Here is a 25,495-nt window from a genome sequence, read left to right on the forward strand (position 1 = left end):
TCTAGAACACGACTTCAGTATTTCATAGTCTAAAATTTGTTGGGAAATATCCAGGTTAAAAATCACTCATTTTAAAAACAAGAATCTTCAGCTGTGGTATGTGATACTGCAGTATATTTAAACAGGAAACTTTTTAAACATTCTTTCTCAGTATTTAATCTGCACCTTTCTCTCTGCTTGTGCATAAGCAGATATGTCATTTTAAGTTTAGTTTTTCGAGTTCCCAGGCTGCGATGTTTAGGGTGCAAAGACTTCAGGGAATATTTATTCGCTTTCCCCACCTAAAAAAACCCTTTCATTGGAACTCAAAAAACAATTAAAATATTTCTTTGATCTTATTTTTTTAAAAAATATCATTTTTGTAAATCTTTGGCCAGATTTCATCTGATTCTTTTAATATTGCCTGATACAATGTAGGTTTATTAGTATTGCCCTACAGTTATAGTTGTTAAAATGAGTAAGTAAATTGCTTTGGCACTATAAAATGCATAATTTCATTTGTTTTGAATTTTTGGCTGTCTGTGCAAGAAGGATTTTCTGTAATTTCTTGAGCAATGGAATGGGACTCAGGATACCTGCTCGGTGACCTTGGATAAGGTAGTTCATCGCTCTGTGCCTCAGTTTCCCGATCTGTAAAATGGGGATGATCCTGAACTTGTTTGTAAAGTACTTTGAGGTCTACTGATAAGTGGATGCCTATCTTTTTTCTATAAAATATATTGACTCTTTATCCTCTTTGCAGAAGCCAAAGAAGCCACCACCTCCTGTTAAAAGTCTAGGTATGTAAAAGATTCATGCTGATAAATGTACTGACAAACTTTGAGCATAAAAACCAACAAAAGTCACTGCTCTAGAAGCTTCATAAATACAATGAGAGTTTAGAAACAACTCATTTTATTCAGTCATGAAGGCAAGGTTTTCTAATTTTAGTGTACTGCATACAGACGTGTTATGCTCCACATTCACTGTGGTGTGGTATGGCAAGTGTTAAAGATGACTTTCTAGACTCAAAAGTAGCTTTGCATTTCTGAGCAGTACCGTACAGCAACCCCAAATTCATGCCGGTGACACTATGTATCCTACTATGTATTTTGTTTGACACATCTAACAGAACCTAGTTCTGAATCTTAGTTTAGAAATATTTTAATACTTCCTCACATCTTTGAGTTTAAATGAATGGTTATACAGTACATTACGATCCTTGGCTAGAAGGAACAGTATAAATACAAATAATCGCAGGTTATATTTTTAGTGAATGACTAGGATAATTACAGTTGCTTGAGAAATGTGTCCTGTTTTGTTTTTATATTCAGCTCCTAAGCCTGAACTTCCAATAGGAGAGAAGAAGTTTCTTTCTTCTAGACCTGAAGAAAAAGGTGAGACCAGTTTTCTTCACATTGAAATTAAATTGAGATCATATAAAAGAACTACACAATATTTAGTTATTTTGTTTTAAGTAAATAAAATACTCATATGGGAAAAGTTATTACTTATTGTTGTATGCTATCATAATTGTTTGTAAAACTATTCAAGTATGTTAAGGTTTTTAGTTTAGTGTATGTCTACATTTAAATCTACATATTGTACGTTATGATAACACTTAATTGCTTTTGCAGAGTCATTTTCTTAATCTGGAAATTGCAGTCAATTTGACAGTTTATAATGACCTAGTTGCGGTTTTAATAATTTGCTTAAATGCAATTTTGTAATAAATGTGGTGCTGTAATTCTGGATAACAATGGACATTTATTAAATAAATATTTTGTAAATGTCAGTTCCTGCTCTTACAGAGAATGTTTCACCAAACGTGAATGGCTTCAACTGAAAGTTTTTGTTTGGAAAAAACGCCAAAAGTGTATCTACAACGTTGTACTAATGTTATTAATCTGTAGAGGAGATATTGTGATTCTAGACTTTTTAGAAGTGAAAATCTCCTGTCCTGTAAACACCTAAACCATTCAGTCTTCGTCCAGATTTTATCTTTCAGTATTTCCATTTTCACTAACTGTAGAGAAGTTTGCTAATTTACTCACACTACATTTCAAGATTTGAAAGCCTCAGAACTATCACTTAAAAAAAATGGTTAATGGTCTGAATCAAATGTAATGTTTCTAAAATGCTCCCTTTTGTATTTGGAAAAATTGAACAAGGAACTAATGGTCTGTACAGAATTTGCTTTTATTATGATAAAGAGAAAACTTCTGACACATTGCCATTTCTTTCTCTGAGTTTATCCACTTTATAGGACTTGAAAGAAAAAATGCTATTGTTATAACAGTTTGGCCATATTCTATAAAGATACTTTGTAATGCAGCCAATGAACATTGGCCATAGAATGTGTTCAGGACAGCATTTTCAGATGCATGATTAAGAGTAAACCAGCTCCATTTGAGTTTTGGCCTTTCTGCACAAATTTTTAATAACCTGCTATGTAAACTACATATATTCTTGGGAGTAATCCATATGCATGTGTGTGTTTAGGGAGCCATCTTGTGTCTGAATATTATTAGAGAACACATTGTTTCTTTTCATTGGACCACCTTCTTCCTTCTCCAACTAATTGAAGTCAGTAGACTGACACAAGGGCTGAATTTGGTCCGTTTGGCTGCTAATATAAACTTAAACAGTATCAAGACAAAGTATTCATTTTTTCAAGTCAAGGGTCTCAAACTCAAATGACCATGAGGGCCACATGAGGACTAATACATTGGCCTGAGGACCGCGCCACTGACCACCTGTCCCCCCACCCTCCGTGCTGCCCCTGCCCTGCCCCCACTCCACCCCTTCTGTGAGGCCCCGCCCCTACCCCGCCTCTTCCCACCCCTTCCCTGCCCCCTTTCCAACCCCTTCCCTGAAATCCCCACCCCAACTCTGCCCCCTCCCTGCCCCCAGAGGGCGCATGAGGGGGTGTGGGGTGCAGCAGGGGGCTCAGAGCAGGGGGTCAGGATGCAGAGTGCAGCAGGCTGCTCAGGGCAGGGGGTTGAGGTACAGGAGGGGTGCGGGGTGCAGCAGGGGGCTCAGGGCAGGGGGAAGGGGTGCGGCAGGGGTCTCAGGGCACAGGGTTCGGCTGCAGGAGGGGTTCGGGGGCAGAGTCCAGCCCGGTGCGCACCAGGGGCAGGGCAGGTGGCCTGCCCTGCCCTGCCCCCGCACCACTCCGGGAAGTGGCCAGGACCTGGGGGAGGAGGGGCACAGGGGTCTGTGTGTTGCCCTGGCCGCTCCTCCAGGTACCTTCCCCGAAGCTCCCATTGGCCGGGAACGGGAAACCTGTGGGGGGCAGGGGTGCCGCAGGGAGCTGGTGGGCCACAGAAAATAACCCCAAGGCCGCATGTTTGAGACCCCTGGTTTAAGTTAATACTGTTAACACTATTAAATTAAACAGACTACTAGCAGCAGAATAACAGGCCAAGAAGCAAATTATATATAACATCAAATTCTGGGAAATTCTGCATTTTTAAAAATGGAAAATTAAATGCAGAGCTTTCTGCTGAACTGTATAAAATGGGTGAAATTCTAAGGTCTGTGTTATGCAGGAGTTCAGACTAGATTATCATAATGGTCCCTTCTGGCATTAAAATCTGTGAAGATAAATAGTAGTGGTGTTTTGCTTGAAATAAACTTCCATTTATATATGCCTTTTCTACCTCTCCTGAAAACATGTACAAATACTGCTAATCATTTTAATAAAATATTAAATTGTGGTGGAATTAGTCCTGTTAAAATTATTAGCTAATCGTAATATGAAATTATAAACCTTATTATGAGAGACTAATTAGGCTTGTTATAGCCCAAGTTTGTCCATAATTGGACAAGAATTGGTTAGCTGCTCTTTTATATAAGCAGTATTTTTATATGACTGTTGAAAGGATGTTTAATGACATTAGTTAGCCGTGGTAACTTTTTGCTCTTAGTAAATGTAATCAGTATGGTATTTTCCTTTCCATTATGTAGCATTATCTTTTAGCCAACTTTTAGTATCTTTTTCATTGTTTATTAACTCCAGAATAGTTGTTAGAGTACAGAGTGCTATATCTTTGTATAGCAAAAGTGACTGATCCCTATGATGTGGTGATCTGTGGTAAACAGTTTAAAGTATTTAGTAATGATTTTTTTTTCTTGGTTTGTGATAGCCTTCATATTTAGGTTTTGTTTTGTGGAAAAAAGTTCAGATAGCATTCTAGACATTGAGGAATATCACATAATAAAAGCAAAAATGTCAGAATAGTTGACTGTAATTCATATGTAAATATTTAATTGTTTATCGTTTTTTCTTTTTTAAATACAAAATTATTGATCCAGTTTGGTGACTGATATTGGCTGAATGCAGCATTGTAGAACTTATGCTTCCTTTCTCCACTCGTATCACATGTATTTGTAATTTTTAAAGTTTAAAATTGGTCAGCCAGCCAGTATACATAGACCAGAAAAAGACAAATCAATTAAAAAGACTTTTTACACAACACTAAATCTCATAATTCTGTATTTATCATTTAGCAGCACCAAGTGGCAAAATTGTGTATTGTCTCATTATATCAGTTACTCCAGCCCAATACCAAAAAAGCGCTGCTGGAGACATGATTCCAATAAACTGAGCCTTTTCACTGATTTACTGGTATGCTTCATATCTTTGAATTCTAGTATCTCAGGCCTTCAGAAATTGCAATAAGGCAGTACTTGTAGTAGATTCTGTCATAGGTGGTATCTCACCTAAACACTTCACAATCTTCAATGTGTTTATCCTCACGCATCCCTGTTGAGGTACGACTGTTACTGAATGCTACTGTCCCCATTTTTCAGCTGGGGGAACTGAGACAGAGAGAAGCTAAGTGACTTGCCAAAGGTCACACAGTCTGTGACACAACGGGGAATTGAACCTGACTCTCCCAAATTTTAGACTAGCACCTTAACCACTGGAGCCTGTTTCCTCAGATACGTTTTTATATAGGGTTTGAACTTCTGACCACTTGCATATAAAGCAAGAGACGTTCCTCTGCTCTACCAAGCCACTGTGATTCAGCCTTGTGCAAGGAATCAAGAACTCCTAACTTTAGTCCTCTTTATAGGCTTCAACAAGTCACTTAAGGTATGTGGAAACTGCATTCATGGGGTTTGAACGCAGCTCTTGTAGACATACCTGAGCTAGGTTTAATCTAGCTTGATCAGGTACTGATAGCAGTGAAGCTGCTGCAGCACAGGCTCCAGCGTATGCTGTGCAAGCCTGTCTAGAACCCTGGGTAATAACTCGGCTTGCAGTCCTGTGCTGAAGCCTGCCATGCCGTGGCTTCACTGCTACTGGTACCTGAGCTAGTGAGGTTAAAACTAGCTCTAGTATGTCTGCACAAGCTGCAGTTACGCTTCCAATTGCAGTGTAAACACACCCTGTATCTCTGCCTTTTGCCAGCTACAGAGAGGGAATAATGCTTACCTAATTTCACAGGTTTGAAAACATCCACAGCTGTTCAGTATTTGACACTATCCTGAGTGGATGGGAGGATTGTTGGTTTAATGATTGTACAGTGGTTTGAAAATAGAAGTACCCCATGAAGTACTAAGTATTACAAATGTGTGTTTTCCATCGTTAATTGACCAAATCTGAGCAAATGGATCATATGGCGATGAAACAGTGGAAGTTTTAGTTGTCCTGTTTAACTTTCATACATTTGTTTTGTATTCAGTTAGTACTACCAGTGTGCACATAGGAAGACAAGGTCCTTAATCTACAGAATTTGAATCTAAATGCACAAGGAAGTCATCATCTAGAGATCACTCCTGCTCTGTGATGCATGTGTAAAAGAAACAGGGATAAACATCTATATCTTTAGTAGTAGATGTAATGAATTGATATGAGGGGAAGGCATTAGAGGTACAGCAGGAATTCTTGTGTGTGTGACTGACTAAGCTGTTGTCTGCAGTGCACTAATGAATCAGTGACCTATTACCAGGAATGTCACTGAAGAAGTTGCATTAAGTGTTTATGCTAACCACATTTCTTGTGTCCAAGTGTACAGTTTGTATGCACATTTCCTCTTTTTACTTTTATCTAAATATATCTCAAAGTGATGCAGCATGAAATCTTCAGGGAAATCATTCTGATAGCAGCCACTATGATGAAATGCCAGTCATAATTAGAGGAGCAAAGTGTCCTAGATAAATTAATGTATCTAAAAATGTTTTTGTGCCTTATTTTGTAAGATGAAAAAGCAGCTCTGGATCAGAAGCCTTCTAAGCCAGTAGCTCCCCAGGTACCACCCAAAAAGCCTGTTCCTCCAAGCAAGACTAATAATGTATTTAGAGCTGGGCTTCTGCATCCAAAACGACCAGATAAACCAGTTTTACCATCACCTGTGTCTAAGTGAGTATATTTGTATTTAATTTTAATCCAACGTAGTAAATAGATTTCATTAGTTTATGTTTGCATGTGCTTCATTGCTAAACTATGAACCTTAATTAATCTGAAGGTGAATATGTCATAAGGATACACAGTGCCCTATACTTATCTGTGCTTCAGAAATTCTGTGGGTGGTGATCAGCTTTACCTTCTGTTAATTTTCTAATTGTCAAGTGACATTTTACTTGAATCAGATAAGAGGGAACCTTGCACCGTGACCTGCATTCTGTGTGAAATTATGCACTTCTGAATCATCAAACGCAGTGCAAGTTTTAAGCTGCTGCATTCTGTGTAAGTTATGGCCACAGGAAATGAGTCACTAGTGGTGGTCTGTGATATGCTGGGTAGAGGAGCCTGTGGGCGTTACACTTAAGAAATTAATTACCACATTGGAGAGAGCCACACATCACTGTGTAAATGACCAGATTTCTCACTTAAGTATTGTCAGTATAAATCCCCACTCCTGGAGCACGCATGCCCTCGCTGTTGAAACCATTGTCCTTTAGAAAAGTAGTGACCATTGGGAACATGTGAGTGAGATCATATAAGGATCTGAATCTCCAAGATTCCTCAGTTCTTTTCAGCTGCTTGAGTGGATTTAAATTCTCTGTCTTCCCTTCATAGTTCATATTATAACAGAGTAACAGCAGCCACTATTGTTGAAGTTGCGTTTCTGCCTCTGTTCTAACCCTGGTTTCCAACCACTAGTATTAAAGTTGAATTTAGCTTCTATTCTGTCCCCTGATTTTAGTCACTGACAACTTTCTGAAGTTTTATTTTTTCAGACTGAAGTTTTTCCATGCCTGGTCTCTGCCTGATGAGGTGACATTTTTTTGTCAGTTTGAATAAAAACCAATCAGCTCTTTTTTCAGTGTAAGGAGAGTGTGTCCCATTATAACCAAACCAAAAAGTAATGTGATCTTTTTTGAACAATTTTAAGTCTTGCAGGAGATGGGCTGTCTCCAGCATCCTTTCTGAAGATACATCTACACTTATGGTGGCATGCAGAGAACAGACACTGCACACCCAGCTAGCACGGGTATAAATAGCAGTGTAGATAGTGAGGCACAGCTTAGGCAAGTAAAGTGCCCTAAGGTATATACCCTACATAGCTGTCTGCACACCCAAGCAGTGCCTCCCATGTCTACACTGCTACTTTTAGCAATGTAGTGATCCATGGCTAGTGCCTTTCCCTGTGTCAGGAAAAGGTTCTGGCAGGGAGAGGCAGCGGGAAAGTCTGACAGTGTGGAAAGGCTCCTGTTGCTTCCTCCCTGCTAGAGCCTTTTCTGCTGCAGTGAAAGGCTGTGGCAGCGGGGAGCTGCTGGAGTCTTTTCCACTGGTCTCCATCCCCGCTCGTTGGAGCATTTCACTGCTGCATGTGGTTACACAGCACAGTGACAGGCGTGAGCTCGGCCTGCTTTCACTATGGCAAGTAGCTCCTGTGTTGTGTCTGTACTCGACACACTACTGTAAATGTAGATAAGGCATAAGATGCCTGGGACAGGTCACTCTTCTCTTGGTATCTAGCCATACTGTGCATTATTCATGCACTATTGCCATTTTCTTTGCACATCACGGGAGCTGATGCTCCGTTCAGGACAGCAGTGCTATAATCATTGTTCAACTAGTTCTCTTCAAACCTGACTCCTCGCAGTAGCAATTAATCTCTCAAGAATGGAGATCTTGAAGAGAGATTACTAGCCAGTTTTAAGAATCGATTCTTTGAGTGGATTGTCAGTGTAGATCCCCATTCACCACGCTTCTGTGCTGTAGATTCCAAATGGTGGAAGAAACTAACAGACGTGTAGGCCACAGCTCCGTACATAACCTCACACTGAAGGTTTGATTCTGTGAGACTGCATGTACAGGTTCCCAATGGTTACCCCTTTGAGCGCTCTGGCTTTCATGCAGCAGGTGCATGTGCAATCCAAGAGTGCAGCTCCATACTGTTAATCTACAGAGGGCCACCCATTCTTGGCTAGGTATTGACTTCATATTTCAGCACACTTCAAGATTTATTGTTTTATAGGTAGAGAAGTATACAACAGAAATGTTTTTCAATTTGGGTAACAGTTAACATATTGGAATATGTTATGGAACAGAATTCCAAAGGGGAGATATAGATATAGACAAATAATAAATTGTGGCCAGAGAATTTTAATGTTCTTATGACTGAAAACGTCCACAGCTGCTCAATATTTGACTGAAAACATCCACAGCTGTTCAGTATTTGACACTATCCTGAGTGGATGGGAGAAGAGAAGGCAACCCTGCTGCAATAATAATCCCCATGTAGAAAAGTGGGGAAATGAGTATAGAGCCACATTTTAGAGGAAAGGGAACTTAATAACCAACATTTAACCTGTCAAACTGTTCAATTCACACAGCTTCCTAAACAAAGTAACTTTTACCTTCAGCTGCAAGATGCAGCTAAAAGAGTGGCAAAGGAATGGCTCATCTGTTCACTTTTGGATCTAGGATGCAGGAAAATCTAGGAGTCTTTCACTGCCAGAACAGTAATAAAGGGTGCAGAGAGACTATCCAATGCTAGAATAAGGGCCATCTATACAGGATATTTAACTAAATGTAACCACCCATTATGATCCATTAAGAATGCTTTTAATAAAAAAATTTGAGGGCAATGGACCCTTCATACTTCACCTGTGAATGTTTCTGAAGTGGAGATATTGTTGAAGGTGGTGTTCAACCTTCTTGTCTTTTGTTTTGTTGCATTGCACTATAGCATTTTTTTTGCAAAGGGTTAGATTTGTTCATACAGTGTGCCTAAACGGTGATAAAATATTACCAGATAATGTTTTGAAGTATGCATGTGGAACTCCTACTGAAAGCCCTGCACATATCTGGAGGGCAGATTTTTGTCCATAAGAGTCCTAACAGAAGTAAATATGTTTATGAATAGCACAACATTGATTTTATTTGTCTGTCTTGGTGTGAGAGTCAGTCTGTGAAATTTTTAAATCTAAATGCTTAAAGAACAGGAAACAGACATTTTCCCCTCTGCTTTTAACTCTTAATACGTTTGAATTATGACTTGTTTCAAATTCAGACTGCCTGTTTATTTCTTTACAGATCTAATGGGGAAGTAGTTTCCCTTCGACCGAAGTCTGAAATTGAGCCACTAATAAAACCAAAGTTAGACTCTGAACATTTACCACTTAGACCAAAATCAGTAGAGGTAGATTCAGTTGCAGTAAAGAGCTATAAAGAACCAGGTAAGATGAAAAACAAATGAAAATACTGTACTGGAGAGCTTTTCTGAGCCTTTCCTATTTGGACTGGGATACTCTCATGGTATTAGAATAAACTCTTTTATTGGAGTATACACGTGTTAATATTTAGTGCAAGAACAGTTACATGTGTTAGGTAGGGTATACAATTTTTTAAATACTGCTGATAGCTCTTTTGTGTAACTGGGAAAAATAATGTACAGTGTTTATCAGGCTAATATGCAGAGAACTGATAACGCCTTACTTTGTATTGGGTTAGCTAGAAAAACGAACACCTATATAATGGCTTTCTTTTTTCAATTAAAAGGATATTTTTGTCATTGCCTGACCTCCCTTACCTTTATAAAAAGATTCCTTTTTTTTCTCACTGTCATTTTCTGTGCACCTTCCTGCTGTTTTTGTGCATAGAATAACTTAATGAACCTATTTAAATATTTTTACTAATATTCATAACATTCATTTATAGTTTCGTGGAGTCTAGTTGACAACTTTTGTGGCTAACTCCTTCATTAGTGCTTTACAATTTTGAAAGAGAGAGATTGTATTTTGTGAATTTCAGTATTTGGTGCTGATGAAAGTGAAGTAACTCTTGCTAGATGCACCTTGATCTTAATCTGACATCTGACTTACAATTCTATCCCTGTCTAATGAGAACTTTAAGTATTGCCCAGAACCAGCAACATTCTGGACAGATGCTATGCAAGCTCTCCCCATATAACTGCTACTAATATATTCCTTCCTTGTCAATAACATTACTGTGATCTCAATCCTGCGTGTGCCTCCTATTCAAAGGTTGCCTGTTCTGTTAAAGCTAAACCCAGGGTTGTGAGTTCAATCCTTGAGGGGGCCATTTAGGGATCTGGGGCAAAAATTGGGGATTGGTCCTGCTTTGAGCCAGGGGGTTGGACTAGATGACCTCCTGAGGTCCCTTCCAACCCTGATAGTCTATGATTCTATTATTAAAAAAAAAACTGGATGGTGACTTTTGTGATCTTGTGCAAATCTTCATGGGGGGGACTAGTTTTGAGAACACACAATTCTTCCATACATCTGACTTATACCAATTTTTAGCACTGGCCTCTAAATGTGAAATTTTCTAGTGCATTAAACCCAGTAGTGAGCTGGAGCCGGTTCGCGGGAAATTAACAACCGCTGGTTGTTAAATTTTCAAGCAGTTTTAGAACCGGTTGTTAACCTGCTTTCCTGCAGGGGGCGCTGAGGCTTTGATGGTCTCTGGCCGGGAAGTGATGTAATTCCTCCTCCGGCCGCCGGGGGCGCTGCACTGCAGGAGCCATATGGGCTGCCACCTGGCCCTGGACACAAGCCCTGTTGCTGCTGCTGCTCCCCTGGCCCTGGGGCTCCTGCTGCTGCCTGGTGGGTCCCTGGCTGCTCTGCTTGGCCTGGGCAGCGTCCTGCTGTTTGGGCTGCTCTGAGCCACTCTCCCCGTGAGAACCCACCACCCTGCTTCCAGCCAGCCCCGCACCACCTGCCCTGCCCTGCCTCCAGCCAGCCCCGCAACCCCTGCCCTCAGCCAGTCTCTGCTGCATCCCCTGCTCTGTCTCCAGCCAACCCCTGCGGCACGCACCCCCCTGCCCAAAGCTAGCCAGCCCCACACCCCCCCGACCTGCCTGCAGCCAGTCCCTACCTCCAGTCAGCCCTTGCCCTGCCTGCAGCCAGCCCCTGCAGCATGCACCCCCCTGCCGGAAGCTAGCCAGCCCCACACCCCCCGTCTCCAGCCAACCCTTGCCACACCCCCCTGCAGCCCTGCCTGAAGCCAGCCAGCCCCACACCCCGTGCCCTGCCTGCAGCCAGCCCCTGCTTCCAGCCAGGCCCGCAACCCCCTGCCCTGCCTCCAGCTAGCCCTGCCCCACGCCCCTGTCTGCAGCTGGCCCCACTTCCACTGGTGCCCTGCAGTTCCCAGGGCAGTAACCCTGCATACTTGCTTCAGTGAGGGGGGCAGGGAGCAGCTGGGGACCCACACATGTGCACACCCTAGGGTGACCAGACAGCAAGTGTGAAAAATCAGGATGGGGGTGGGGGGTAATAGGAGCCTATATAAGAAAAAGACCCCAAAATTGGGACTGTCCCTATAAAATCAGGACATCTGGTCACCCTAGTTCACCCCCAGGGAGTGGTGGGGGACGCACACATGTGAAACGGAGCTCATTTCTAGTTCAGGCCCATCTTTTTAAAAAAGAACCTTAGGCAGGGTTAACACACATCTGTATTTTCCCGGACATGTCAGGTTTTTTGGTTCTTAAATCGCCGTCTGGACGGCGATTTAAGAACCAAAATACGGGAAAATACGGACGTATGGTAACCCTGTTGGTACAAAAAATACATTCTGTGGCACATCCCTTAAATCAGAACGTTTTATAGGGAACCGGTTAAGATTTTGGCAGCTCATCACTGATTAAACCCACATGGTCTCAACCCAGGGTGACCTCTTGGACATGACCCTTTACTCAGAATGCCTTTTAAAGATGCGGAACAGAAATAATTACTCCATTTCCAGAATGTGTAACTTCCCATCCAAATTGCACTGAACTGAGGTGTGGAGTGGCGAATGTTCAGTTTTGGACTACAAGTGTAAGGGTCATTTTCTCATGGCTCTACAGGCTAACCATGGGAGTTTTTTCCATTGGAAAGGGGAGGTTTCCAGTTTCCCATTAGGATGTGCGGCACTTGCTTCTGTGCCTGATGGAGTCTGAGATGTAACTTTGAAATCATGACTTTTGTATAGTAAAGATCGTTCCAATATTTAGTGGATTAGTGATATTAGTTAGTCATTCTCTTAGTGTATAACTTAGTGTATAATAAGGCACCCTAAGAATATTGCAAGTAGTACCCACAAAAATGCTTAATATGTTCCAAGTTATTTCTAAAATAGTTTTTTCTTTGTTAAATGTTGTGCATATAGAGAATAGATGATGTGCCAGTTTTATTTGGATTGGGACAGTGAAGGGACTTAACCAGTATCTGGTGAAGATTGGGGCTTTCATAAGCGTAAACTGAACAAAGTTTTTTTTCAGGCAAGAAGGAATTAATGTTAGTAGTTTGGGAGATGAAATGGCTGAGATACTAGCCCCTTTGCTTTAAAAGTGTGTCAGAAATCTGTTACTCAGGTTTCCTGTTTGGGGATTGTATTAGATCTTGTGCTATTCCTACATGGTCAGGTAGCATGTGTGGCCAAGAGCATGTCTTTCTGTCATCTTTCGGTGAGGAGAATGTGATGTTTTTGTTTAGATGTAGACCTTCCCTACAGTTATCCTTGCCTTTGTCACCCTGAGACTAGAATAATTCACTGCACTCAGTCAGGTCCTGTACACTGATGACATTGGCTGAGTATTAGATATACTGTGGCTATAAGGTTTTGACATAGGACCTTGTAGGTCAGCAGAGGCACTCAAGCTTACAGTACGCAGATTTCAGAGAGAGGGAGTTGGTGGCAGGATCCCCTTGATGACAGATCTTCTATATACTCCCCATCTTACTGGTACATCAGGGCAGGCATTTGATGACTTTCAGGGAGCACTGCAAGGCTCCTGTATTTTCTGGGGCTTTAAAGAAGAAAGTGGAGTGATAATAAATCGGAGAAAGTGGCTGTTGAATGTTAGTGATTTGAGGATAGGGTTGATGATGATGGGACATGCCTTTTTATTTCATGGATGTTTATTCTTTAGTGTGGATGCATGTTTCCTTTGAGAGAGAACTAAGAGTGTAGTTAAGGGTGGCTGGCTTTGTGCCCTCATGTTTCTGTCATGTGGGGTTTCATTTATCATTTTTTGTGCGTATTTGAGCTTGCAGGGAAGACTGGGTACAGACTGACATGCATTCAATATGCTGATGACATTGAATCTATTCTTCCCTTTCATCCAACCTATAGGGAGCAATTATCTTTCTCTGTGTATGGTAGTGAATGGGCTCGATAAGAGTGAGCAGGCTGAGGCCAGGGGAAACAGAGGTCATATTGTTATGTTTGGGGAAGCAATTGGACAATGTGGCAAAGATTGTCACCCATTGATTGAAGGTGTGTCCCCCATCTTGTGTCAGCTGAGCATTCACTTTGGGAGTTCTGTTAAACTCCTTGCTGTTAGGCAGCTATATAACAGAATTGAGCAGAATGGCTTTATTCCCTCCCATGTGGGAAGGAAGTTGTAACCCTTTCTCTTAGGCCTGGACTATGTTACAGGCCTTCATGCTTCTGTTGCTTGAAGTTTAGGCAATTCCAATGCACCCTGTGGGGATCTGCATGTGGATACCGAAGCTGGGGCAGAAAGTGGTGAGCACATGACACCAATGCTCCGGGATTTGTGTTGGATGCCTGTTGGTTTCTGGATGGAGTTTAAGAAGTTGATTCTGATCTATAAAACCCAAATGGGATGGGTGATGGGATTGGGCAAGGATTTGTGGATTTTTATTTGGCACAACTAGTTTTGTGGGAGCTGAAGAAATTCTAGTTTTGTGGACTGCAAAGAGATTGTTGGTTTGCTGTTGCTAATTTAATCTTGATATTCTTAATTATCTAGCAAGGCTACCCACAGGCTGGAGTGTAGGCATTTTGTGCTTACATATTGAAATCAAAGCACAAGATTTTTTAAATTTAATTGCCTATTTTGAATAAGAATAGAGTAAAAACATAATTTAAAAGACTTTTCCTAGGTAGTACTAAATCACCAATGTCTCATATGAAACAAGCATTCAAAAGTGATATTGTATCAGCCTGAAATGAAGGTAGGCCCCAATCCTTCAATTGCCTCCCTATGAACTGGGGGCAACCGCTTGCATGGAGTCAGTTGCAAGATCAGGATCTTGTATTGTAAATGCGCATACACTGATCCTTAAGGCGTGTCAGTTTTACCCAAGATAAATAGATATGGTTAACTCAAAGTTTGGTATGTTCCCTTAAAGATCTTATATGTAGATGTGTTAGCCATATGCTAAATCGCAAAGCAATGTGATAAATTTAATAGGTATCTTGGTTTGATCCGCACCATCTGCTTTCTGCCGACTGAACCTTGTGAGAATATCTCTAACACTGTAAATTTACCAGCACCTTCAAAAAGCTGCCATAAAAAACAAAAGTGCCACAAACTTTGCACATTTCAGAGGAGAAGAGAGAATTTTCTCACCCAAGGGGGGATACCCCTTTCTGAAACCCCACAACAGGCAAGAGTCACCTCTGCACTTTTTTATAGCCCAGTATGTTTGAACTCCTATTTAACTAAGACACTTGATTTTATATAGACAGGAGTAGGAAAATTAGTCCCAATAAATATTTTCCAGACTCTCTCAAACCTTCATAAAATAGGTTTTATGGAACATGCGTAACAGGCAGAGTGCTTGGTAGCCAAGTGTGGCAGAAAGCTTTTATCCACGGTTGCTTGGAATGACCTGCCTAACTCATTCATGGCTTTACCGCCAGCGTGTAGTACAGTCGTCCCAACTCATGCCAGTGAAACCTATAAAACCACACTACTGAAATTTCAGTGTGTACGTCACGGCTACGGAAGGGCTTGTTAATGCTACAAAACCTGGGGCTGTGTAAGGTCAAACACTTCAGTTGCCTGTGGCAATTTTAAGATTATTTTATGAATCTTATAAGAGTCAAGGTAAATAGAAAATGCAATACATGCCTTCACAGAGCCCTAAGAGATGTCCTCTCTTGAGGTCAGACGACCCAAGCTTTGCTTTTCTAGTTAGTGTGTTATCCCAGCTTGTTGGTGTGATTTCACTGAAGTGAATGCACAGAGGATGAAGTTTTATCAGAATCACTAATGTTCCTTGTATCTGTCTAACTGGTTTGTAGCCATTTTAACTATCAGTCTTGTTTCTGGTAGTTTAGGGTCTCAGATTAATTACTTAAATGAACAATATTTGTTGAGCCTGATTTTTCAGAGGTACTGGCCTCAATGGTATGCTGCTGTTCAACACATCTGAAAATCATGCCTGTTGCTGTTAGATCACCAATAAATACTTCAGTGATCATATTTGTGAAGACTTCTGAATACCACTTGTTGATGATTCATTTGAAAAGGACCGTAAAAGTTTCCCCTCTTGATTAGAGAGTTAAACCAAAAATGTAACAGACTGAAAACAAAGTGATTCTGTGTGTTTGAGACCTGAAGATATTATAATATAGGCAATGCTAATATGCTGAACATGTGAAACGATTCTGTTCCTTCTACAAATGTTTCTTTTTCCTGCTTTGTAAAATATTTATTTTTTTTTTTTTGGTTCAGAATCTTTTTTCTAGACATTCCTCTCCTTGACTTTTCTTTCCAGATTTTGTTTCCTATCCTGTTTGCCATGTTTCCCTTCTTACGTGTCAGGAAATTACCCTACCCTTCTCCATTTTGGTAAGATAACATTATATAAGGAAATCCAAACACTGTGTGTTATACCAGTACATGCACGTAGCCTTTTCTTTTTAGCAGCTCAGAGTTAATTTTCATTTGCAGTTGTATATACTAAAATTTGGGTTTTATTTTAAAATGCTTTTCTGGTTGTTTTGGATGCAGATTTTCCTTAGCTAGCAGAGAAGTATTTACCTTTAAATGCATTCTAAAAAAAATTATGGGACTTCATAAAGTGTACACATATTTACACGCTATTATTTAACCTGTCGGTGAGGCCCCAAATGTAGTTTTTTGTAATGGGATTACATTAAATATGGATCACATTTCTGATGCGGCTGAGGTGGATGGCTTTACTGCATCTTTGCACACACAAAATATCATCTGACTGCTATGCACACTGATGTTTTTTTGTTTTGTATTTTTTAATTCTTGTATGTTAAGTCTTGGAAACAAGTCTTTATAATTTACCCTGTTGGCTTCTTGTCCTATAAAACTGTAATATATTGTGTTTTTAAAAAGGAGTGTAATTACCTCCCATAAGATGTAAATCTTCTTCTGATTTCATTTACAATGATTTGCCGTGTACCATTTGTTTCTCCATTCTTAATTATAGTTAATAACTTTAAACTCATGGTTTTTTGCGTGGCTGAAGTCTTAGTATTCTGATTTATTATGATTGCCTTCTAATCTTTTGTGGGGATGAAGTTTAGTCTTAACAGGGTGAAAGACAGCGCAAACAGCTGTCTATCTTGTCTTGCTATGGTATGAATGTTGGGTTTCCTCATTTCATATAGCATAATTGCAGTGTAGCTAGTACTTTGAGCTGCTAAACCCTGGCAACTTCAGGGGATTAATTCACTTCTTCATTCACGTCTCATGTTTTTGTTGTGCCCTGTAGTTCTTCAGACAAACGGAAATAGTATATGCCAGACCACTGGACACTTTCACTACCAAAATTCACCATTTCTGCCACATACATTGTTGACTACCTTTTTTTGACTGGCTGAATCTTTTTCTGTTGTATTATATGCTTTTCCCAATTTGCTCATGACCCTGCTATAATGTACAGCTCCAGATTTAGGTGGTGGTAGGTGATCTCAATAGGCTGCTTTCTCTATCACAACCGCCTGAGGTTAATTGAACCGTCTGGTCTCTTTGGCAATATGTCTCAGCCTTCAACTTTTCTTTGATCCAGGAGATGTATGAAAATTAGAGCTCTTTTTTAGCACGATAGTACTCATTTTGGTAGATGAAGTCTTAAAAGCCCACATAGTAACTGGAAAAAGGTCCTTGATAAATAAGTGAACAATTCATTTACAATTAAACCTGATACAGAATAGGTGAAATTTTGGCTGTCTTGCAGCCCATCAAACTCCTATTCGCTTCCATGGGGCTCAGGATTCACCCATTATAGGGAATATTATACAAAGGTAAATGAAACCTCTTTCATCAAGTCGTCGTCATCATCATCATCACTCCCATAACCGCATTGGGGCATCATCACTGATGAGCAATCATCCAATTGTCTCCACCTCTGACGATTGTGTGTCAGTGCTTGAGTGTCCGCAAAGTTCATTCCTGTCAACTCTTCTGTGTTATCAGTCCATCTCTTCTTCTGTCTACCTCTTCTTCTCTTCCCCGTACTGTCCCTTGGAGGAGGATCTTGGGTATTCCAGAACATCTTGTTACATGGCCGTACCACTTCAGCTTGCACTTCTTCACGGTCATCAGGAAGTGTTCATATGACCCAGCGCATTGGGTGGTGATGATGCGGACCTCTTCATTAGTGATGTGGTCAAAGTAGGAGATGCCCCGGATTTTACAGAAGTATCTCATCTCTATTACCTGTATTTTCTGTTCAAGTTCTGCCGTAAGGGTCCGTGTCTCACATGCATACAGAAAAATGGAGATGACCAATGCATGAGGCAGTTTCAGTTTGGATTCCGGGAACATGTTCTTATTCCTCCAGATTGGCTTCAGCTTTGCCACTGCTGCTGTTTGCACAGTTCTTGCCAGAATTTCTGCTTTGGATCCTTCATCAGTGATTGCCCACAAATACTTGAACTGTTTCACTGTCTCCAGCTCTTGTCCACTGACAGTTATATGTGAGCTGATCCCATCACGTTTGTTTGTCATCAGCTTGGTTTTCTCTGCACTAATTTCCATGCCGTATTTTGCGGAGGTTTCAGCCAATTGTTTCACAAGTTTGGCAAGTTCATCTTCACTGCCTGCTAGGCTGACAGTGTCATCAGCGAACCGAAGATTTGAGATGGTTCACCCCCTAATGCTGACTGTGCGTATGTGATCTTCTAGGGCATCAGTCGTTATGCTGCCAAGTAGATGTTGAACAGTGTGGGCGAAAGAAGGCAGCCTTTCTGGACTCCAGCAGTGGTGCAAACCCACCCTCCTCTTGTGCCATTGATGAGAACTGCACTGCTGGCCTTGGCATACAGTTGTTTAATGGTAAGAATAAGCTTACGACCAACATTGTACTACTTCATGGTTGCCCAAGAGTTTCATGCCATACTCTTTCAAATGCCTTTTTGAAGTCAATAAAGATGTGGTAGATGTCCTGCTAATGGTGTAAGAACTTCTCACATAGAACAAGAAGGTTGAAAATCTGTTCTGTGATGGTACTTCCAGCATGAAAGTCAACCTGTTCTTCAGCGATGATATTCTCCGCTGGTGGCTTCAATATGACTTTTTACATCACTTTGCTAGGATGGCTAATTAAGCTTATAGTCCGGTAATTTTGACACAATTGCAGGTTGCCTTTCTTTGGCAGAGTGATGACCAGTGACTGTGTCCACGTTGAGGGCCACTCACCAGTCTGCCAGATCTTGTTGCAGATCTTGGTGAGTACATCTATTACTATTTCTTCTCCGAATTTCATCAGTTCAGCTGGGATGCTGTCAATACCTGTAGTCTTTCCTACAGACTTGCATCAAGTAATCACACTCTATTCCCAATATTAAGCCAACAAGAAAGAAAAGATGTAAGGAAGAAATGAATAGAGAGCTCCCTTTATTATTTGTATTCTGATAGCACTATGTTACACTTTGCACTTTACTGAGGTGTAACAGTCTGTCCCAAAGAGTTTGCAGTCTTAAAGCAAAGAAACAGTTCTACGAATCATCCCAGTACTTCCATAATGTACCACAGGCAACAGGTGCAGCCTTGGACTCTGTATTTCCCAAGTCTTAATGAAACATTGCTCTCTCTGAATATATGGGTCTCTTAAAACTTGAGCGCCTGGCATGTGACTCAACCATGAGAGAGAGGCTGGCATCCTTTACAATGTATGAAGTAATTCAGTTTGTGCACCTCTTTAAGCTTACTGCTACATGGTTCCTCCTTCCTGCTGCTACCACAGATGAAAGGAACCTTCCTGAGACAGGCAGAATATATAAATACCATATTTTAGTCTTTTTTTCCTTTTATCATCCTCATTATTACTCTTAATACATAGCTAATGGAGGCCCAGGTTTACTTTTTAACACAGGTTTCTGTTCTGAGATTAGGTGGACCATTAAGAATATGAGGGTATCTGCTTGATAGCTACTGCAGGACATTTAACAAATTGTATACTGTGTTGTACCTGATTACAATAACCTTTTTTATCTTGTGGCCGTCCTTTTCTTCTCAAACTGCCCTCAGCATCCGTCTTCTTATACCCATTACTCTGTCCTTTCCTCACCTCTCCAATTTCTCCTTCCATTTCTCTCCACTCATCTCCGTTCCCTTTACATCTACTTTTCCCTTCTGTTGCCAGCATTAATACACGTTTACAAAGGGTGATAGGTGCCCTTAAAAATCCCTTAGTAGAGTTTGTCCAGTTTAGCTAAACGACAACTAAAAGGAAGATAGGCATGTTGAGATAGCTGAAAGGTGTAATCGCCAAGGAGGAAGCAAAATGTCAAGATAGCTGAAAGGTGTAATCGCCAAGGAGGAAGCAAAATTTCTTAAGGATATACAAAGATGTGTAGCTAAATGTAATGGAACTTCTAATAGTGAGATCTCAAGTCTATGAAAGCCCCATCACTTGAGCCATATGAAACTCTCCTGGATAAAACACTAACGTAGTATGGAAGGACTGACCAGATGACCCCAATACGTGTTTTCCATCTGTGATTTCTATGCTACTTAGAGCTTGAAGATTGATGAGGAAACCTGGAAGGATAATGTAATAAATAGGGAATGAAGTTAAATATTAGCTGCTGATCGATATAACTTCTGCCAAATGCATTATGATTTATAATGCGGAACCAATAACACGGAGTGTGTATTGATTTGCATTCAAGTCCATATCAAGATTTGACTGTAGAGATAAACGTTAACAGATGGTAAATTTTAACTAAAATGGAAGTCAGTATGTATTATGCAGATATCTTACAAATTAAAATATCACAATATTATGTCATGTATTATGAAAGTAATGATGTTTAAGTGCTTTATGAACACTTAAGCCTGACTACCAATCTTTAATTGGTTAACAATTGTAAAATATTTACAATCTTTTCAGATTGGTAGGTATTGTTAACTATTTTACAAATGGGTAAACTGAAGTTAATTAAGCTGTAGCCACAAAGTGGTTAAACTAGCTTTAATTACTTAAATTTTTTATCTCTCTAAAATCATTTACTCATACCGTAAATGGTGGTTTTGTCCTAATGGGTATTTGTGTCCCTGGGGTGTAAATAATTGACCTTATCTCAAGGAGCAAGGAGGAGTCAAAGAATGCAGGGAAACAATACTTAAATTACCAGGTTCTTTATGTAGTGTCACAAGCACAGGCAGATTCTCACCTAACATGAAAAGATGTCTAAACTAACAGAAAGTGAAAATAAATGAAACATTTAGAAAGCTCTCAGACTACAAAGCTCTCGGACACTTGCAGCTTGTCTGTAGACAAGTTATTTATTGTACATATAAAGCCTGCTGGAATTGTAGGTGAGAGCTAACAGGAGCCATTTTTACAACTTGATGTACACATTTAAGCAGATTTAACATGAGTGAATGTATGCCACCTATTTTATCATGCCCCTTGAGACCCTTAGTAGTAACTTAAAACATTCTACATTGGTTCTTCTGTTAGGGTTCCATTAAATTTTGATTAACATGCTTAATTTCAAGAGTATCAAGATCGGAAAATACACTATCCGTAAAACTCTTAAATGGATCTAAACTGACATAGCTCAAAACTATTGTGCTATTCTGAGTCTCGCAATATATTTTTGAAGGAAAAACTACGAATTTTCCTCAACACTTGAGTTTGAAATCTGCTTCATGCCACCTTCTCTCTTGAGCCTCTCTTGTTCTGGTGGGAATATGAATTTGAATTCCTTGTTTTTTAACTGTTTTATTAACTTAAAGATGCCAATTCTCTCTAGTTTCTTTAATGAAAATGTTGTTTTCCAGACTTACTAAAAGTGTATGACAGTTATTTCTTGCATATCCTGAGAGCACAGTGTGCTGAAAGTCTTTTGAATGTACTGTTGTCTTGTCTCCGTGATGATTTAAAAAAAAAATTGTTTCTACTTCCTGAGAACCTTCTGAACTTAAAGGGGGTCTGTGTTCTCACCTTCTTCTAGATCTTTTAAGTTTTGATGTAATAGCTACCTCAGATAAACTGTCACATCCTACTGCAAGCAGACCGAAGATGCCTGGCAGGAGGCTGCCTACTCGTTTCAACGGCAGTCATTCTGTGAGTACACTGACTGTATTATTCTGAAGATAAATTTAGGATATCTGCTTCCCACAAGAGAGAATTTTATTGGGCAACATCACTCCAGGGAAGTCATTTCATTAGCAAATGCCTAAGAGAGTACTGATAGGAACATGTATCCATAAATGGAAAAGTAAAGATGAAAATGAGTGTAACTGAATGTAGCAGCATCACGACTGCAGTTAAAAAAAAAAAAAAAAAAAGATTTTCTTATCTATTCTATTGGGTTTTGACGTTGTTTCCTATTTCCCTGGCTACTCAAATAGTGGTACAGTAAAATCAATAAAAGAAATTTCTTTGTGGAGTTTTTATATTTCAACTCCAGCAGTGTTCTCTGTTTTACAAGAGTAAGAACCCATAATCCCTGCCCAGGGAATTCAGAGTTTAGTGTAGATTACTGTTCAGACATACAAGATATCAAATGCCAGGATGAGTAAATCTTGGAGATAAATTAAATATTCTATTTGTTTATCTTTATGCAGCTGTGTCAATTGAACTGTAATGGCGTCATGTGATATTGTGGGCTCCACACAGACCAGAAATGGGTTCTGTTACCACATGTCATGTAACTTTGGGGTCTCTTATGCTGTGCAGCTGTGGTTCAATTGCCTGACACCAGTATCCTGCCCACAAGTACAAGGTCTCACCCTGGCTCTCGCTAGTTTAGTTATTTTGCAGGGTAACATCAACAGCACTTCCAATCCCAGGTCTCCCAGAGTTCTTAATTACCAGACACTCAGATTGCCCCCCCTCTGGCTCCTCACCCCCGAAGGTGTGAAATCAGCTCCCTCCCCACCCCCATAAATGCACTTTGGCACACACACTCTCCGTACAGTTTGCACTAAAACAGTTTGGATAAAAATAAAAAGTTTGTTTCATAGAAAAAGCCCAGACTCAAAGATGAAATAAGGGAAAGCACACAGAAAATAAACCTAAAGATGCAGCTTCAGGCTTTACACTTTCATATTAGAGAAAAAAATATCTCTTCTAATAAGAGTTACCCTTTGCCTTAAAACAGCTTCTTACTATATCCCCTAGCTATAGGAGGGTTCCAGCGTCCATGGACAGCCCCCACCTTGAGACTGTCCCCAAGTTCTGGATGTTCTTCATTTTTCAAAGACTCTGGTTTTCTTTTCAGTTTCACGCTGTTCCCATTTTGCGTTGATGGTTCCTCATTGTTTTTTTTTTCCTGGACTTGGACAATGGCTATGTGCTTGAAGACAGTCTCAGATGGGTGGAGAGGTAGTCTCAGCCTGCCTGATTGCTTCACTGTCCTGTTGTGAGGTGATACTGAAGTGGCACCACAGTTAAAATTACAGTTTTTATATGTACAATCACATACTTCCGTAACTCTAACCTGTATGCATATCTTGTAATGACTATTAAGTTCATTGCATTACAGGCTTTCATAAAAGATCATTACCCATTATATTCTTATAGCAAAATAAGATAGCACACTATCAGTTGGTTTAACTGTTTATTTGGGTGCGGTCTAGACCTTTTTTTCCTCTTGAGGTGTCCAATTGTCCAAGTCCTCAGTCTGTTTTAACTCTTTCTAATGTGTTTGTATTGTGGTTGTGTCCAAAGGTCTCATTTTGCTAAGCATTGCAGAAACGTACATAGTTCCTACCCCAAAGAGTTGACAGCTAATTTAATAAACATTCGGGGCAGGGAGGGGAAAGAGTGTGAAAGACAGAAGAGGTTAATACTATTTTAGAAACCAAGTTAAGATAGTCAGTGATATTTCTGACAATACGCTTCAGTTACTGTCCTTACTTTACTCCGGGGTGGTCAATTATTTTTTATCAAGTTAAAGTCAAGGTCCAGTGTCCAGAGAAAATAATAATAAAAAATAACAATGGTGGTAATAAGTAAATACAAAGATTTTGAGGTTCATTCAAAAGCGTCTGGCAGTCCGGATTTAGCCTGGGGTCCATCTATTGACTGCCCTGTTTTACTCTATCCCACTTAGTAATTTTATAAGTTACTGTTTTATCTATTCTGCACACATTCTATATAATATGCATGTTTTTATTTACCAGCCAACTCAAAATGAGAGTACAGAAAAAATTGTGAAGGTGCATAAAGAGGAGGAAGAAAGTGCCAAACCAAAGTCATCTGAAGTTAAAAAGGTACAAAGCTGAAATGATCAGATACACATATCAGACTACTAGCAGCTATACAGATTGCAGATAGCTGCAAACACAAGTGCTCTATGTGAGCTAAATACAAAACTGCATTGATGCAGGAATGACAAGTTTTATACTGGGTAACACAGAACTACGCTTCTAGTTCCAAGAGTAGGTTGGATGTCTGCTCTGCCACCTAGCTCCTGGATAAAGAAATGCAGGTTTGAGCAGAAAAGGCATGCAGAATGGCATAGCTTCTCCTCAGTTACAACCATGGAAGTTTGCTTAATAACTGAGTTTAGGGATCCCCATTACATTGCAGCTCTTGAAAGATGAGAGAGCTGGTGTCATCCTGGATTTTCCAAATAGTTGGTAAAAACTTCTGTGAATTTTACTTCCAAAGTAAATCTGATGGCAGGAGGCAGGGATTGCCAACGAGCAGTTACAGAAAGGTGGGGAGCGTGTTTAGTGTGGGCAACCCAATGTGAAGAGGGAGGTGAACTCCTCCCTTCACTCCAGGGACAACTTCTGTGATTCCTAGCAGAGCCCCACTTCTCCTCTGGGACAACATTACGAAAACTGCTTTCTGCAAAGGAGGGCTCCTAATCTTAAATGGGCTGCTCCTCTTGGGTAAAACTGCCTCTGGTGCATTGTTCTCCTACTGTGCCTGCCTCAGCTCCCCAGTCTTTCTCATTATTACTGTATTTGCATTGTGATAGTGCCTGTGAGCCCCAGTCGTGGACCCCAGGTGTTGTACAAACAGAGAACAACAAGATGATTGCTTCCCCAAAGAACATAGTCTAAGTAATCCTTGCGTGGTGAGAGGGAGCTCTGATAATTGAATTAGTTCCTCAAGGCAGCAGGAGCATTTAGAAAATGGTACCCTACATGAAGCGGTGGCAGTCCAGACTTGGCATAGCACCTTAAATAATGGGTCTCTCTTGCCCATGTGACAGGGTTGGGCCAGATGGCTACAGGAGAGTAATAGAAGGCAGATATATTAGCCCCAGGTTAAGTAGGTCCCTTTTCCCTGGGTAAGGTAACAGGGAAGGTTCCAGAACAATCAGGAACCTTCTGGAGACAATTAAGACAGACAGGCTGATTAGAAGACTTGCAGCCAATCAAGAAGCTGCTAGAATCAATTAAGGCAGGCTAATCAGGGCACCTGGGTTTAAAAAGGCGCTCACTTTAGTTTGTGGTGCGCGTGTAAGAAGCTGGGAGCAAGAGGCGCAAGGAGCTGAGAGTGAGAACGCAGACTGTTGGAGGACTGAGGAGTACAAGCATTATCAGACACCAGGAGGGAAGGTCCTATGGTGAGGATAAAGAAGGTGTTGGGAGGAGGCCATGGAGCCCAGGGAGCTGTAGCTGTCGCACAGCTGTTCCAGGAGGCACTCTAGACAGCTGCATTACACAGGGCCCTGGGCTAGAACCCGCAGTAGAGGGCGGGCCCAGGTTCCCCCCAAATCCTCCCAACTCCTGGTCAGACACAGGAGGAGTCAGCCTGGACTGTGAATTCAGAAAAACGGCCAACCTGAGAGCTGCTGTGAAGCTCCAAGGCGAGCAAATCCGCCAATAAGCGCAAGACCCACCAAGGTAGAGGAGGAACTTTGTCACATCCAGCATGTGCTCTGGACCATCCCCTCTATCAA

The 25,495-nt window shown here is 40.7% G+C and overlaps 1 protein-coding gene across 4 annotated transcripts in view; it reads left to right on the top strand.

Moving 5' to 3' along the window:
- Positions 1-25,495, top strand: part of CD2AP (CD2 associated protein) — a 158,566-nt gene that overhangs the window by 124,333 nt on the left and 8,738 nt on the right. For 3 of the 4 annotated variants that reach the window (XM_073335810.1, XM_073335811.1, XM_073335812.2), the window contains 6 exons: positions 743-779; positions 1,314-1,376; positions 6,190-6,349; positions 9,476-9,618; positions 21,584-21,696; positions 23,760-23,849. In XM_073335810.1, coding sequence (XP_073191911.1) covers positions 743-779; positions 1,314-1,376; positions 6,190-6,349; positions 9,476-9,618; positions 21,584-21,696; positions 23,760-23,849 — 606 coding nt within the window. Of the gene's footprint in view, positions 1-742; positions 780-1,313; positions 1,377-6,189; positions 6,350-9,475; positions 9,619-15,918; positions 15,993-21,583; positions 21,697-23,759; positions 23,850-25,495 lie in introns of those variants that run through there. The other variant, XM_073335813.2, reaches the window with a different exon arrangement.

The sequence above is a fragment of the Lepidochelys kempii genome, chromosome 3 (genome assembly GCF_965140285.1).
Source record: "Lepidochelys kempii isolate rLepKem1 chromosome 3, rLepKem1.hap1, whole genome shotgun sequence".
In the NCBI taxonomy this organism is placed as follows: domain Eukaryota; kingdom Metazoa; phylum Chordata; order Testudines; family Cheloniidae; genus Lepidochelys; species Lepidochelys kempii.